This window comes from Priapulus caudatus, unplaced genomic scaffold (genome assembly GCF_000485595.1).
Source record: "Priapulus caudatus unplaced genomic scaffold, Priapulus_caudatus-5.0.1 Scaffold29, whole genome shotgun sequence".
Lineage (NCBI taxonomy): Eukaryota > Metazoa > Priapulida > Priapulimorpha > Priapulimorphida > Priapulidae > Priapulus > Priapulus caudatus.
This window is the reverse complement of record NW_014577090.1, coordinates 665,645-681,270: the sequence shown is the minus strand read 5'-3', so window position 1 is coordinate 681,270 and position 15,626 is coordinate 665,645. Positions and strand designations below refer to the sequence as shown.

General features: G+C 41.9%; 2 protein-coding genes across 2 annotated transcripts in view; one reads left to right on the top strand and one right to left on the bottom strand.

The window, feature by feature from the left end:
• Positions 1-5: 5 nt before the first annotated feature.
• Positions 6-13,414, bottom strand: LOC106815573 (V-type proton ATPase 16 kDa proteolipid subunit-like). The gene is made up of 3 exons (XM_014820047.1): positions 13,236-13,414; positions 4,431-4,626; positions 6-2,638 (listed from the first exon to the last, which is right to left on the bottom strand). Exons 1-3 carry the CDS (start codon positions 13,306-13,308, stop codon positions 2,434-2,436), a joined length of 474 nt encoding a protein of 157 aa, XP_014675533.1. The 5' UTR covers positions 13,309-13,414; the 3' UTR covers positions 6-2,433.
• A 202-nt stretch (positions 13,415-13,616) lies between these two features.
• LOC106815890 overlaps positions 13,617-15,626 on the top strand; it is a 17,059-nt gene continuing 15,049 nt past the window's right edge. The window contains exon 1 of the mRNA XM_014820420.1: positions 13,617-13,629. Within this exon, the coding sequence (XP_014675906.1) occupies positions 13,623-13,629 (7 nt within the window). The 5' untranslated portion in view covers positions 13,617-13,622. The remainder of the gene's footprint in view (positions 13,630-15,626) is intronic.

Sequence of the window (15,626 nt, the reverse complement as noted above, 5' to 3'; positions counted from 1 at the left end):
AAAGATTTCATTAACAGACAAAACGAGGCCTTTATTGCGAAATTGTCCCATGATACAATACAAGGGTTCCACTATTAACAATTTGTGCATGACCATGTTTGATTGCTGAGCTGTATTAGGGCCAGAGGCCAGATAACGGTGTTACATGCAACACAGCCATGCATGCAGTCACATTGTATTCGATTGGTCAAATAACTCGATACTGCAGTATTTAGGTGTAACAATACGGATGCAATGCTGCAACCTGGTGGTGACGTCGCCACCAGTGTAATAATGCGCCTGCAGTACTGCAAATTGATGGTGACATCACCGCCAGCGTAACCCATTTAAATCGGCCGTTGTTGCAATCGACACGGATTGACGCCACAAATGAAAAACACCATCTCAGGTCTCCTCGTGTTTTGCTGTCAAGTTAAAACTAGTCTCTGGGCATCACGTGAAGCTAGTTTATCATCTCCGCGTTTCCCGCTCGGCGCCACTAGCTGCTGCCAGCGTTGCCACACACGCAGCTGGCACGAGCTATGCATGACGCCGGCGGTTGTTACAGTAACATCAAGGCCACGGCTGGGAAACGCGCTGGCAGGCGATGGTGTGTTGAGACCATAGAAATAATATAGATACATATTATCTATATTATTTCTGTGGTTGGGACTTAACTAGATGCTCACACTCAACAACTGCCTTCAAGCAACGATTACAGACAAGAAAACAAGATGGCACACACCGAAATCTCACGTGCACGTCCGAGCAACACCAGGACACGGTGGGATAAGCAGCAGCGCAAGCATCGATCACGCCACCTGAGTGACTCGCAGTGAAGGAGCCGCAGATACCTCCTGGTCACACACGTGCACTTACCAATTAGAAAGCTGCACAACGGTGTGACCAGGTTGGAAGTGAGCACTCGCTCTCTACGAACCAGTGGCGCCATCTCATTATTGCACCACGATGGCTGCACTGGTAATTTTCTACATCGACGGAATGTTTGAAACACGAGTATTGAAGCACAGAAAGTTACCTAGAGGCCACAGCGTTGGCACAAAGCATTTCCAGTAATGGACGAGGTTGTCAGCCGGGAGAAAAACTCTCAACCTCGCAGTGGCGATAGTATGTACAAATCTCCACCTTAAATTGTACCAGCCCCGACTCACGAAAATGCTTTGTACCCGAATTATGTTAATATTCCACTCTACCAACCAGACAGGCTTCATATTCACTGACAAGACTAACGATTTTCCCTCACAAACTTGGGTAAGGGTAGTGCATTGGTAATGAGTAATGTTACCCCAGCCAACCTTCAAAGTGTTATAGATATATATATCGATATATTATACATGTACATATGTCATACTCACAAATTACATGTGCACAGTCCATGCGAATATTTCAACAACATGATCTAATAGTTAAATCCACATTTTTATTATTATATTACATACAGATTCTACACAATAGATAAATTTCAAGAGAATGACCAAGCCTCTATAGTTTCCAATTTTTGCAGACACAAACTAATGATGATGATTTATTAGCCTGACTGATAGCTGCTTTAGGGGCATTCCTAGAAGTACTAGTACCCTCAACAAATGGTTGTCAGTGTGGCGCTGTATTACTTAGTCTTTAGTGGAATGAGCGTGAATGTTCAACCATTGTTCCAACCACTGGTATCGCTGAATTCACGTATACACACATACACACATATAACATATACGCCTTGCGTGACACTGCCACAATGTTACCGACACTACCTTTGACAAACTGAAACCGAAAATTTATACATCCATTGTGATAGAGAGAAATAATTATTACCTCTGCTACGACATATCTCACTTACTACTCGAAAGTCGAGAGATGTTGCATAACCAAGATAGCAACACTCATGACAAACAATAGATAGCAAAATAATGACTGACCTCATGCCTCATCGCACAGTAACACATGTACACTACTTTACTCGTCCGAATTTCATGTTATCGTACTTGTTATTCATTAACCCTAATTGTCTTCCCAAACACACCACAGTTGCATCACATGTACTACAGGGATCTCAATAAAATTAATAACTGATTAGCTTTACATGCATGACTCCTATAACAGATGTTTCAACAAAATATAACAACGGGCTTACACTATAAACAATTACGGTCAACCCACGCGGCAAACGATGCACCCACTTCGTTCTTACTATTAGTTTGATCATGAGGATGATACTGGAAGGATCCTGCGTTTCAGCCTGAAGGCTGAAGAACAATATGTTTAACATGATTCGTAGTCACAGTCGACGTTGCTAACCTTCCCATCAGGTGATATCAATGTTGCCTGTAGCCAGCCCACAGGTACAATACCTGCCCCCCTCCCCTCCCGCCAACAATTGGTTAACATAAGAAAAAGCTTAAGCAAAGTGTCCCTGTAGTAATGGCTGTCGCACCTTGTCTATTTCGTGATTAGGATAAGAGAGACGATGAGTCCGTACAAGCCGAGTACTTCGGCGAAGATTAGGATGAGGATCATGCCAACGAAGAGTCGAGGCTGCTGTGCCGTCCCCCTCACGCCAGCATCTCCCACGATGCCGATGGCAAACCCAGCCGCCAAACCGCTCAATCCTACGCTAAGTCCCGCACCAAAGTCTGCGAATCCCCTGCAAACATGGAGAAACACTGTCAGTAGCCCTCAAATAACCATGAAGACACACGGAACAAACGAAGAAAGCACTAACACTAGCAGTATGATATCCTATACAGGCTCAAAGCCACATGCACAGCACATAGTGCAGACACACGCACAAACGCACACACACACACTCTCAGTAACCATAACCCAGTCACACACGCATAAACATCAGGTGTAGATAATAAGGAAGGAGTGTGACTATAAACAAGGGAAATTCGTCATTTACTAGCCTTAGAATACTTAAGATTTACTATGTGTAACTCAACCAACTTGAACTCAAATCGTACACAGTACATTCGCCTAGCATCGTATGAAATTGTTTCCTCGTATACACCCGCAATCCGATAATACAGACTAAAACGTACGACACGATTATCTATTCTGTTGCCAGCAAACTAAATGCAATGTCCGCCGAACTTGAAACAAAAGGCAGCTACTAACGCACTCTTGCTCACTCGGCGAGGCGGTGTGGCTCGCTGGGAGATTGGAGCTGGAGCTGCTGCTGATTGCGGTGGGCGTGCGTGCGTGGGAGGCATACCAGCTGTATGCCGGTATGCCGGTATGTAGCTGTATGCTGGGTCAAAGGTTATCTCGCTGAGTGTTGCGTCGATGTCCAATCTCCTAGCGAGCCACACCGCCTCGTCGAGTGAGCAAGAGTGCGTTAGTAGCTGCCTTTTGTTTCAAGTTCGGCAGACATTACAATTGGTTTGCTGGCAACAGAATAGATAATCATGTCGTTCGTTTTAGTCTGTATCTCCGGATTGCGGGTGTATACGAGAAAACGATTTCGCACGATGCTAGGCGAATGTACTGTAGGCGAATGGCTAGTAAATGACGAATTTCCCTTGTTTATTGAAGTCACACTCCTTCCCTATTATCTACTCCTGATAAACATGTTAACACTATTTGTAATCACCATCCAGCCATGCAATTACACATGGTACATCATCCAAGAAACACAGGTCACTTACCATCTGATCACCTAGTCATACACACACACAAGCGCGCACGGACGCACACACGCATGCACACATGCCTGCGTGCATACCCACATAGGAGGCACTGTGACAGTCACCCTAACAGCTACATGCACGCACACAAGAAATAACATCTGTAACCATCACTCACTCAGCCACCTAGGCATGTACACGTACGAGTGCACATATATACACATGAGAAACAATGAGTGTAGCCCTCATAGCCAAGTGTACACACATGCAAGAAAGAAACACAGTCTGTAACCACCAGCCAGCCACTCGGTCTCGCACGTGAACACGGGGCACGCACGCACGCACGCACACACAGACACACACACACACACACGCATATGAAACACTGACGTCAGTAGCCCTCACACCAACACGCACTGATGCAAGAAACACTTAGTCAGTAACCTTAATTCAATCACGTACACATGGAGCAAAGCAGTAGTTATGCTGTGACTATCCTCTCGCTAGCATTACACTCTGCATTACTCACCAGTGCCTTGACAATAACAGGTTTTATATCCTCTCCATACACACTCACGCACATACGTCATGGATACGCAGGCGCATGCACACACACACAGACACACACATACGCACGAGAACGCACACACACTCACGCACATACATGGATACGCAGGCGCATGCACACACATACGCGCACGCACGCACGCACGCACGCACGCACGCACGCACGCACGCACGCACACACACACACAGCACTCGTACAGAATACAGAGTCTTCACTCGCTCGAACGGTGTGAGAACACTCACTTGAATAGTGTGTAGCCGCCTTCCCCTCCAGCCTTGATGCCGTTAGCTATCAAGGCTCCGACGACGAGGCCATAGATGGCAATGATACCCGCCATGACTACAGGGATGATCGACTTCATCACCAACTCAGGTCGCATCACCGACATCGCCGCGATGCCAGTGCCAGACTTCGCTGTACCATAGGCTGCCCCTAGAGCTGTAAGATACAGTCTTGCATGGTCATTGTGTAACAGACGGGCTTCTATGTTTAATATGCCAACCTATGCAGTAGGGCACTCTCAGACCAGTAATGTACAAGCTTGCAATTGCATAGTCAATGTGTAATACACGAGCACATGGTTAATATGTCTGACTATGTAGCCTGTCCCAAAACATGTAATGTGCAAGCTGCAGTGTTTAACATGCCCTGCGATGCTGTAGGCTGTCCCTAGAGCTTAAAAGGATATATAAGCTAGCATGATTAATATGCCAAGTCAATCTGTGTGAGATGAGTATCAATGCTAAGATAGCAGATAGGCTACATATCATATATAGGATACAGCTAGGATATATGTTTACACTGGCCACTATACAAACACACACATCCGTGCACACACACACGCACTCACGCACGCACACACAACTTTACAGGGCATCCGTGTCCCTGCCTTGCCCACTCTAATGCAACAAAGCTGTTTAGGCAGGGTGGGTCTGACGATGTCATGTCTGGTCTCATGGAGCATCTGGGCGATTCCATGAACATAGGAAAATAAAATTATCATTTCACCTAAAAATGATATGCTATTATTTTCTCAACACCCTAAACCTAATTTAACTATTTTGTTTTGTGAAACTGTGAATCTTGATATGGTTGCAGTCAATCAAGTTAATATTAGTACTTTGTAAAATGGAACTTTTTTAGAAAAATGTTTTATGTAAATTATGAGATTGTGAACTTCTATAAAAATCCTAAAACGTTTTCAAATACAATTCAATGTTAATTTCAAGAATGTTTATATAAGTGTTAATGTTTATATGAAAGATAGACACAGCCCTGGTAAATGTACAAATACAGGCATGAAACAATGTGTAGACAAATACGTCGCGTCCGACACATTATCATTGTCCCGTCCACCACATGAAATAAGTGCTTCACAAGAAAAAACTGTCCATTAGGCGATGAAAAGTAAAAGACAGAAAGAAAGATTGTGTATCTGTGGTGGTTCTGCATGGGTGCCTGATTTACCCTGTTAGTAATGGAACAGAAGTTTCAGCATATCTTCTGATGTAAAAACTGTATGTCCACTTGGTGTCCCCGTCCGACACATGACTTTGTGTGGTTCTCTCAGTTCAAACAATTATTGAACGATTGTTTTCAAGTTGCAATTTAAATTATACATGATATAATAATGTTTATATTGTTAGATATATTTCTAAAATCTGACATGAACAACTGTAAAAAATGCTTAAAGAACACATCAAAATGTCCCGTCCGACACGTATGGAATCGCCCATCTCTGCAGTCATGCCGGTTCATGGATTAGGGTCCCAGTAGCACAACTATGCTGTACAAAACAGTGAAAACACTGTTGGTACAACCATCTACTCCACGTCATTAAAATACACGACGTGCTTTTCAAAAAAGCAGAGATCTTTGCCAATAATTATTAATTAACTACTCTACCACATGTGACATGTCACTAAGATTGTGGTGCTACCAACCACTGCATGTTCAACAATATATATTGATATGCCAAACTATTGTGCCTCCACACCAACATCCACTTAAATAAGTGGGCATGACCAGTTTTGCGGATCAATACGCATTGCTCACTCAAAAATCTCACAGTTTAAATAAAAAATCAATTTCTACAGCCGGGTAGCCACTAATATTTCATGCTGCCCGGTGTGTTCCCACAGCAGCAAAGCTGGATGATGATGCAAACAAACAGACCCGTGTCTACACATGCCCAACACTTACTACCTATTTACATACACTTACCATGCATTCAGATAGATAATGATTTCACAAGCCACAAAAACTAAGACATACCACTCAGGGTTCTCCAAGCTTTAAAATTATAGCATGGGGTGGTACTCAGTGCTAGGGGGGTCCGGGTGCATGCCCCCCCCCAGGAAATTTTTGAATTGAAGAAGCTATGAGATGCAATCTGGGACACTCTGTTGTGTGTAAATTTGAAGCACTGCATGTGGGGTGAAAATGTTTGTTTTGCATGGGCAAAACCATCGGAAAATTCAAAATAATTAAAGGAATAAAAATACCTAAATGTAGGGGTGAATTTGCTGGTTTGCTGGTTCCAAATCGAGTTCACCTCTCATAAATAAATAACAAATTTTTTGTCACCATTGACAATGGCAGGAGTGGTCGGTAAGTGTACCAGTCTACTCTACCTCGTGTTAGACTGGGTTACCTGCCCCGTAATAATGCCGTTGGAAATTAATTCACGATTTAATTCACGATTAAGATTTCTTGATGAGCTAGAAAACACTCGGATTTGAAGTATGAAAATGAACATTATTGTGCCAGCTAACCTACACCAGTTGGTTGGGATTTATTGTCAGTTCCGATGGAAAAATATTTAAAGCAAAAGGTTATACACCATAGATTAATTTTGGTATAGGGGATATATGTATAGGGGATAATATGGCATAGGGATAAGGTGAGTTAGGTGACTGTAGCATCGAGAACAACGTGTATACACCAGCATGGCGGCTATGGTATTTAGCGTGGCGGGTGCATTTGAAGGTGGCGGGGCTCGACCATAGCCTGGCGGGCGGCCAGGCTATAAGTGCCCTTGGAGAACCCTGCCACTTATGCAATGTTAACCATTCAACTACTTGGCTTTCTTTACCACATTATCATCACAACTGCACTCGATAGTGTCACCAATTGATATGTAACATAATTCGTACAGGACTAAAATTTTTCCCAAGAACTTTTCAAGGACATTTTATCAGAAATTTTATCGGAATTCATACATAGAACAAAACATACCTGGATTAATTTAATAACCCCATTCTTAATCACTGCATGTCACCTCTAAAACTTACCTGGATCACATTAATAAACCCTTCTAAACACTGTCACTTCTACAACTTACCTTGATTTACTGACTGATTTTACTGACCGATTTTACTGACTTACTGTAATTTATGATCATCATTTAACTGTCTATCGTGTCTATAGCTTTTTAAGCTCATTTAACGCAATTTTTATTGAGGTTTGCACATTATTGATGGTAGAAAATTTCTTTTTATTACAGGCAAGGATTCTTTCTAAAAATTGAAGGACATTTTCATGAAATTCAAGGACATTTTCATGAAATTCAAGCACTTTTCAAGCACAAAATCAACATTTACTAAATTCAAGTACTGTTCAAGGACTCCCCTCAAATTCAAGGACTTTTCAAGGACTCCCCTCAAATTCAAGGACTTTTCAAGGACTGTGCGAACCATGTATACATACGAGGCACAGTGGCGCACCGCCGTTGTCAAATTTAATGTCGCCATTTTCAAGGTGCCTCAAATGCAGTCCGAGACATTCAAATTTTTAAATTTTTGCTAGGGAAGACCCTACAGACCCCCCCCCCCGTGAGAGGGGGTTCCTCTCCCCTGCATCCGCCTGCAGCGTCCGCATGCGTGCCTATCGCACGCTTTTGAACCCATCATGCACGTTTTTTCCCCAAACTGGACATTAACTCCTTCGTCTAATTTTCCTTCAGAAGAAACCTTGTTCAGAACAAGTGCCGCAGAGCGACAGCGCTCAACTGATGTGTACTGTAGCCTAGGGTTCCTATATATACAGAGAGTTGCGCCATGACGAGTCGGAAAACTATCGGTCACGTGGTCGCTGGATGACATGTTGTTTCCAAATAGATATGCACGGCTATGGCCGTAAGAAAGTGTACAATTAAATTATCATATGGTGCGAACAATTTGAGTTACATTTCTAGAAATCTAGATACACATAGACACATGTCTTAGCTATAATCTTTGTAAATTTTGAGTTTATTGAAGCACGATTAGTCTAATTAATTACTACGGAATATTGTACAGCGTATCCATACAGCGCTGTACTTAAGCGGCAGCGGTGTGGATCCATTTGGAAACAACATGGCGTCAAATCCTGAGTTGGCGCAACTCTCTGTATACAGGGACCCTACTGTAGCCGGGTATTCTTCTGATAAACTCACTGGCAACCGAATCAAGTGCGCCCTCCCGCCACCGCGTTGATAGGCTTTGCTATACCGGTAGTACAGTAATAAAGATATCTGTGTAACTTTAAATGACTTCGCTATATTAACGTTATCATGGATATGCGTCGAGCGCGAGCGTAGTGGTGGTGGTGGGGGGAGGGTGGAGGGAGCTCTAATAGCAAAAGCAGTTCAGTCCTTTGTTAACAGTCAACAAATCCATGTTTAACCCTCCTCTTGAGTGTCAAAAGGTTATCAGACACTTACTCTTCGCATGTCAGCGGAAAGTAGATTTCATGGTCCTTTCAATAAAGTGATAAAAACGGTAGGTCAGTGCTGAAACAAAAAAGTTTTGCACTCGGTCCGTGAGACCATGTCCTCAGAAAATGTCTGATATCTGACCTTTCCCCCACTGCCCTTTGACCTGTGACCTCCCCATCACACTATACACCGAATATTAAGAGCGTAGGTCGAGCCGTTGAGATTTGTGCCGCAATTCCGTATTTCCAGGCGTCGAAATTAGCGGTAGCCCGATATTCGCGGAATAGTATTCTTGTGTTGGATACCAGATTTCAATGCTTGGTATCCTGCCAAGATAGTAAAAAAAAAATCGTCAAAATCAGGATTCAGCACCAGATAAGTACGGAACCAGCGAGGCCGTGTATATCGTGTGAACGCAGCTAATGCGTCTAGACAATTATTACGTCTGCAGTGTACTGTGGAGGCGTATGTAAAATGAACGCGAGTGATGAGAATTGAAGGCAAACAATTGTTGAAATTACTATCCAAAAAATGGGATACCAGATCTTTTGGGGGGGAATACCAGATTTCAATACCTGGTATCCCGAATGGATACCATAATAAAAATCTAATTTCGACCCCTGATTTCCTCCTATACCTTAAGTTAAGGGGGAAATATTCCCCCTCCATTGACACATCTTGACCTTTGACCCTTGAGGCCTTGACCCCTAAATTCGACATCCCGAGTCCTTTTCGCGATCCCCCCCCCCCGACGTCCCGAATATCAAGACCGTACGTCGGGCAGTTAAGATTTGTGCCCAACTGTTAACGGACGCACGGACGAACGGACAATCATGCGATTCTACAAGCTGCATCTGACTTCGTCAGCTGAGCTAAAAATGAAAATGCTAATATAATGAGCCACTTGCAATATCACTAGTGTGTATGGCTGAATTATAAGTATTTCACTCTAATTGTAGCCAAATAAAATTGTAGCTGTTGCTGAAATTTACAGCAGAACACAATTATAAAGACTTATAACAAAAGTAAAACACACCACCATAGTTCAAGTTTAAAATCTAGACACGTAAATTTAGAATGGCATTTGCCCTAAAGCCAAGCTCCATCAAAAGTGAACATAAAATACTTGCTAGCTGTTCATGAGTTTCAAGAATTCTAGACGTTACTAGAATTTTTACAAAACAATTTATATGATATTTGTATGACTCTATTTCAATACTGGTCTATCACTAATTAGCATACGTCCTTAGTAGTTCATGCCACAAGTGTTTATCACAAAGCCAGCCTACAATCAAATATAACAGTCGAGTTGAGAGAAACAGCTATAAATGATAGCAGCACCGATTAAATCAATCTTTTGGACCAGCAGAATTCAAATGCACACTGACCTTTTCAATTTAATCTTTTTACTATACATGAATTTGAAAGTGTTAAGCAAGTCCCCCTCCCCCAAGACATCCAAAGTTACTTCTTGGGGGATTAACTGCTGGTAAAGATTCCAATTTTTAAAGATTGTAAGTATAATAGTTTAATACGATTATAATTGAATTACACGGATGATTTTACACAGATTAAAAATGTGACTTCTGCTCCATCAGTCATCCACACAGTGCTTGAAACTCAGGAAAATCCAGGTCATCAAAATGTAAACATTTGGAGAGGTGAAAACTTCAATCCCCTCACCCAAAAATAAACCTACTAGCTCAAAATTAATTAAAGTATTTGTCTACTACTTTGAACATTAAACTACATTCTTGTATCAGGAAGGGGGGGGTGTAAAGGGTGGTGTTATCATAAGAATTCAACAAGTATCATAGTACTTATTCGAGAGAAGTTGATTATTTGGATTTTCGAATTTTGTGTCTGGTATTTACTCCACTGAAATATTAGGCGATATCTTGCAGTTGGAAAAGAATTAGTTTGCCAACAGTTTATTTTCAGGCGAGTGGTGACGAGCGTTTAGGAAGGTTTTACTCGCCCGGCAGCATTTTCAGTCACCTTAGCTACATGGTGACCAGGAGGGAGACCGGCCATTTCGAGAATTGAACCCCCACAATGACAGAATACACATAACGTTATTTCATTCCAGTTAATTCCCCAAGCACGACACTGCATACAATGTATTTCACACAGACCTTATACACAATTAAAATAAAACCAAAGCCCCCAGTGTCCAGTAAACCATCTAGGACCGACAGTTCATAATCATATTGCTAGGATTTGGTTTATATGGATATGACGATTCATGTACGGAGACACTAACGGTTTTCTCAATACAGAGTCTAGTTTTTCCACTGTCAGACGTAATCTAGGTGGGTAATGTCTTTTTAAATAAAAAAGACTTCGATTGGAGAAGTGACACAGTTCAATTAATATAGTGATTACGTTATGCTAATTAAAACAATTAAGACAAACGCACACTGACACTGAATGAAAAACAACTAAGTAGCATAAAAAATGAGCAGCATTGTTTAATTAATTAGCTTATTAGGTACATAATGTAAACTGAACGCGAATCACACATGCAGCAAGTATCATTGACAATGAAATTGACAGGTACAAATTACAAAACCCAATGATAATAAATTGTCTCAATCTCATACCGGAAGACAAAATTAAGATATATTTTTAACAAGTCAGGCCTAGTCATATTAATCAGAGTGGTTGAACTGACAATCAATCCCAACCAACTGGTGTAGGCTAGCTGGCACAATAATGTTCATTTTCATACTTCAAATCCGAGTGTTTTTTAGCTCATCAAGAAATCTTAATCGTGAATTAAATCGTGAATTAATTTTCAACGACATTATTTTGTGGGAAAGCGACGCATGCGCAAATGGACTGCCGTACCCGTAGCCTCGAGACATTAAGATACGGCTGCCGTACCTCTGTCGTACCCAAACTTGGAATCTGCACAATCTCGAGATTGTGCAGCGATTGTGCTGCCCAAACTACGGATTCCCTAGTTTGGCCGACCAATCTCAAGATTGGGCAAACTGAAAACAGTCGGTGATTCAACAACCGCTCATAGCGAGTGTGTGGTGGGCGTGGTGCAAACTAAGAAGAAATTTATCTCATATTTATCCAATTATTTATTATAATCATTTAATATTTATACAAAGGTGCCAAACACGTTGAGGAAAGAAGGTATACGACCTTATAGTTATGATATAACATTTGAAATCCTAATAATCATATGTTTGTGCAAGCTCTGTTTACCTCTGTTTGCCCAATCTCAAGATTGGTTGCCCAAACTGCGGATGCGCTGAAATTCCAAGTTTGTGCAAGATTCCAAGTTTGGGAACAACACCTCCAGCCACTGCGTATTATATAACAGTAAGAATAAGACTAAGACTAAAAGTAAGACTAAAGGCTCGCTCAGGTCGGCCTATGATTTGACTATCGGCGACTACTTTAGCGCCGATTAGCAGCGTAGCAACACTCATGTCGACTTAAAGTGACTACACTGCAAATCGCCGATTAGATCGTAGCGTTACCGCATGAAACGTAGACGGGTTCGCAGCCCCAGTATTTGTACTAGCACAAGCAGTTCTTTAGCACAAACAGAGCAAGCTTGACGACGGGACCAGCCTACATAAAACGAGTCACGTACGTGACCAACAAAATGGCACTTATCAGTAAACATCATGTAACTTCGTAAATCTAGATCCTCTATTTTCTGAACATCATTATAATCATATGCAGAACTTTTTTTTATGTGATATACGGAAAATTTTATATATATTTGAGAAAGGGTTTGTGCAATAATCCCTCCTTGTAAACTGCTGACGAGTGCTGTGTAGGCTGCCATTTTATTAATCACGTAACTTTTGATAATCATGTCACTCAACACGCTGCGGTGATTGGCTGCCACTCACGATTTGTCGCCGACAGCCGCATAGAAATAGAACATGTTCTATTCCTGCGATCGCAGTCGGCGACCGTATTTTCGATTGTAAGAGAACTCATGTCGAGTTTGGTCGCCGATGATTTTATCGGCGATCTGGCCGGTTTTTGACGTACGATATTCAAACCTTGTCAACGACTAGGTCGTAAGGCCGACATAAGCGGGCCTTTAGACCAAGTAAGAGCTGTCCCCAATTAATTTTCGAAATGTGCGACATGTGCAAACATGGACAGCTCATACCATTGGGCCAGAAAAGACAATACTCACCAGATAGTAACTGTTAACAGTCTAAGAAATAGGAGAACAAACGATAAATTCAATGAGGTTTAACAAGCAGTTGAACGCGGTGTAGAGAAAACCGTACATATGGCAACGGACTGAAGAATACGCCGCCAATCGTCCCAATGGAGGATTTTACTTCTCATTATATTGAACAACTCTTACCGCTGAAAGACATCGCAGCCGCAGCTCCCATGACGCCAAAAAATGGAGAGTAGTATGGACTTTCTTCTGTCATTTTCGTAACTGTCTTTCGCCGATTCCTGTATATATATAAACGGAGGGTAATCGTGCAACGAACGCCTAAGAAGAACTGTCCGGTGAAAAGATGGCGAAGAAGGAAATCGTCACGTGATATTACCGGTCGATGAACCATGTTAAGCGCGAGCCTATTGGTTGTCCTTGGAAATATTAGCTCTGATATTAGCCAGTAAAATGTGGTCACACATTTCACATAACCTCTGACATACAGTGCGCGAGAAAACAAGTAAGGAAGAGGAGTTAGCAATTTGGTAGGATGTTAATCAAAATTCCATTGAATTGAGGAACACCATGGCAGGTAAGGGCACATTGTTAAGCTTTGAGATGAGCCATATTAATAATAGCCCCCGTGAATGAAATTTAATTATGTGTAGTGTTCATAAACGTGTTATTACTATTACTAGTAGTATTACTATTATTAATATTAGTAATATTGCTATATTAGTATTATTAGGCAATGAACTGAACTAGACTAGGGCCTAGTGAGGCTCATACTCATACTCATAGGGTCTATGTCGGAAATGTCTCCCAGACTCCAGAGTACTGCCGGAACGTACGCTGGTCACTATTTAATATGGTTAGGGTTAGGATTAGGGTTATTGTTAGGGTTAGGGTTAGGGAGTAGGCGTAGGCGACTCCCTAGAGACTCGTTAGTGGAGTAGGCGAGGTACGCCGTACGGTCCGGCATATTATTAGATAGTACCAGGGTACGTTCCGGACATAGTCCCTCTCAGCCCTAGTGAGTATTAGTAGTTTTTAGTACTATTACTATTACTATTAGTACTAGTATTAGTCAGGCGCGCCGGAAGCAGTTTTGGATTGGGGGGCAAAGACCTAAGGGGGCTCACGATTTGGATGGGGAGAGGGCGCCCCCACTTCATGCGTCTATTCCCCAGATGAAATTGACTGTTGAAAAAGTATTGTTTTATGTTTTTATGCGCTGGCGATTGAAGACTGCAGTCACAACTCACAACTGCGGACTTACCACTCCTATGACTCCTGTGTATTAAAGTTGCTATTGCAAGCAAAACTTTATACTTAAAGCTAACATTTTGATACTGACACGATTTTCCTTTAGCCTTGGCCCTCGGAAAGCTACAACCGTTGAATGCAAACTGAGATAATCTGTTCGCGTGCAAAGCGTGCAGCGAAAACTTAAAATGAATGTATAAATTAGTTTTTGAACGTTAGAATTAACAAGTCTTAGCTCATACATTTTGGGGGGGGTCTTTTTGGTTTTGTCTCCCCCCCACTTCCGGCGCCTATGGTATTAGTTATTACTATTTAGTAATAAACTAGTAACTAATAGTAATACTATATTACTAATACTGAAATTTGCACTGCGCCTGTGCCGTGGTTAATTGGGGATACAGGGCCCTTCACCAGTCACAGCTAGTGCAATAATTTAATTAAGATTGAATTGTACAGATGCATTGTATAGGAAGACTAAATCGTCAGCTAGTATTTACTTACACGCTGGTAACTAGAAAGGGAAAAAACTAGTAGTAGGCCTATATGTTGGCACAGTATTACTAGATACTGACCCTATATCAGAGTAACACTCACTTATACTGTTATATTAGTATGGACACTCGTAGCATAATTAACAAAAATCGTTACTAACTACTAATAGTAGGCCTACTAAGTACTTTTAATCGTCATTGTAGTATTAATCGTGGGTAGTAAGTTAGACATACAACCTACCTAATATTGCTGGCAACATACTGAACTTGCTGACCTGTGATCAGTGTTCTCATTAGGAACCGGCCACCGGCCGAATTGACCGTCTACTCTGCTGTTTCGGCCGGTTACAATTGGCTCAAGTATAATATAAAAAAAAATAATTTATTTGCATTTAGTTTGCTCTAATTATTCTCCAAAGTGAAAGTGTTTTATGAGCTACTACTAATAAATCAGTTGAGTATATTTGTATGCATTGCATGTTATGTGCACAAGAAGCATTGTTTTGTTTTTGAGTAACGCTATTTACGTACTTAATTGTCTAACTCTTATAATTACTAAATCGTCATAATTTGGAAACTTTTGGTGAACTCTGAATGTACCAGGAGAAACCAAATTGGGAAAAAGGACCATACTGTAATCCAAATGTGTCTGTTACTGCAGCTCAGAATACATCAGATTGCATCTCAGAGCATCTAGGTTTAAAAAAAATATTCCCCAAACCGCCCCCCCCACGCTCCCCACAGCTTGTTGCACGCGGGGTGCCGGCCTGTCTGCCCAGCGGGCCCACTCCCCATCGAACGGTCGTTCAGCGGAGGCCGCGTTTGACGCGCG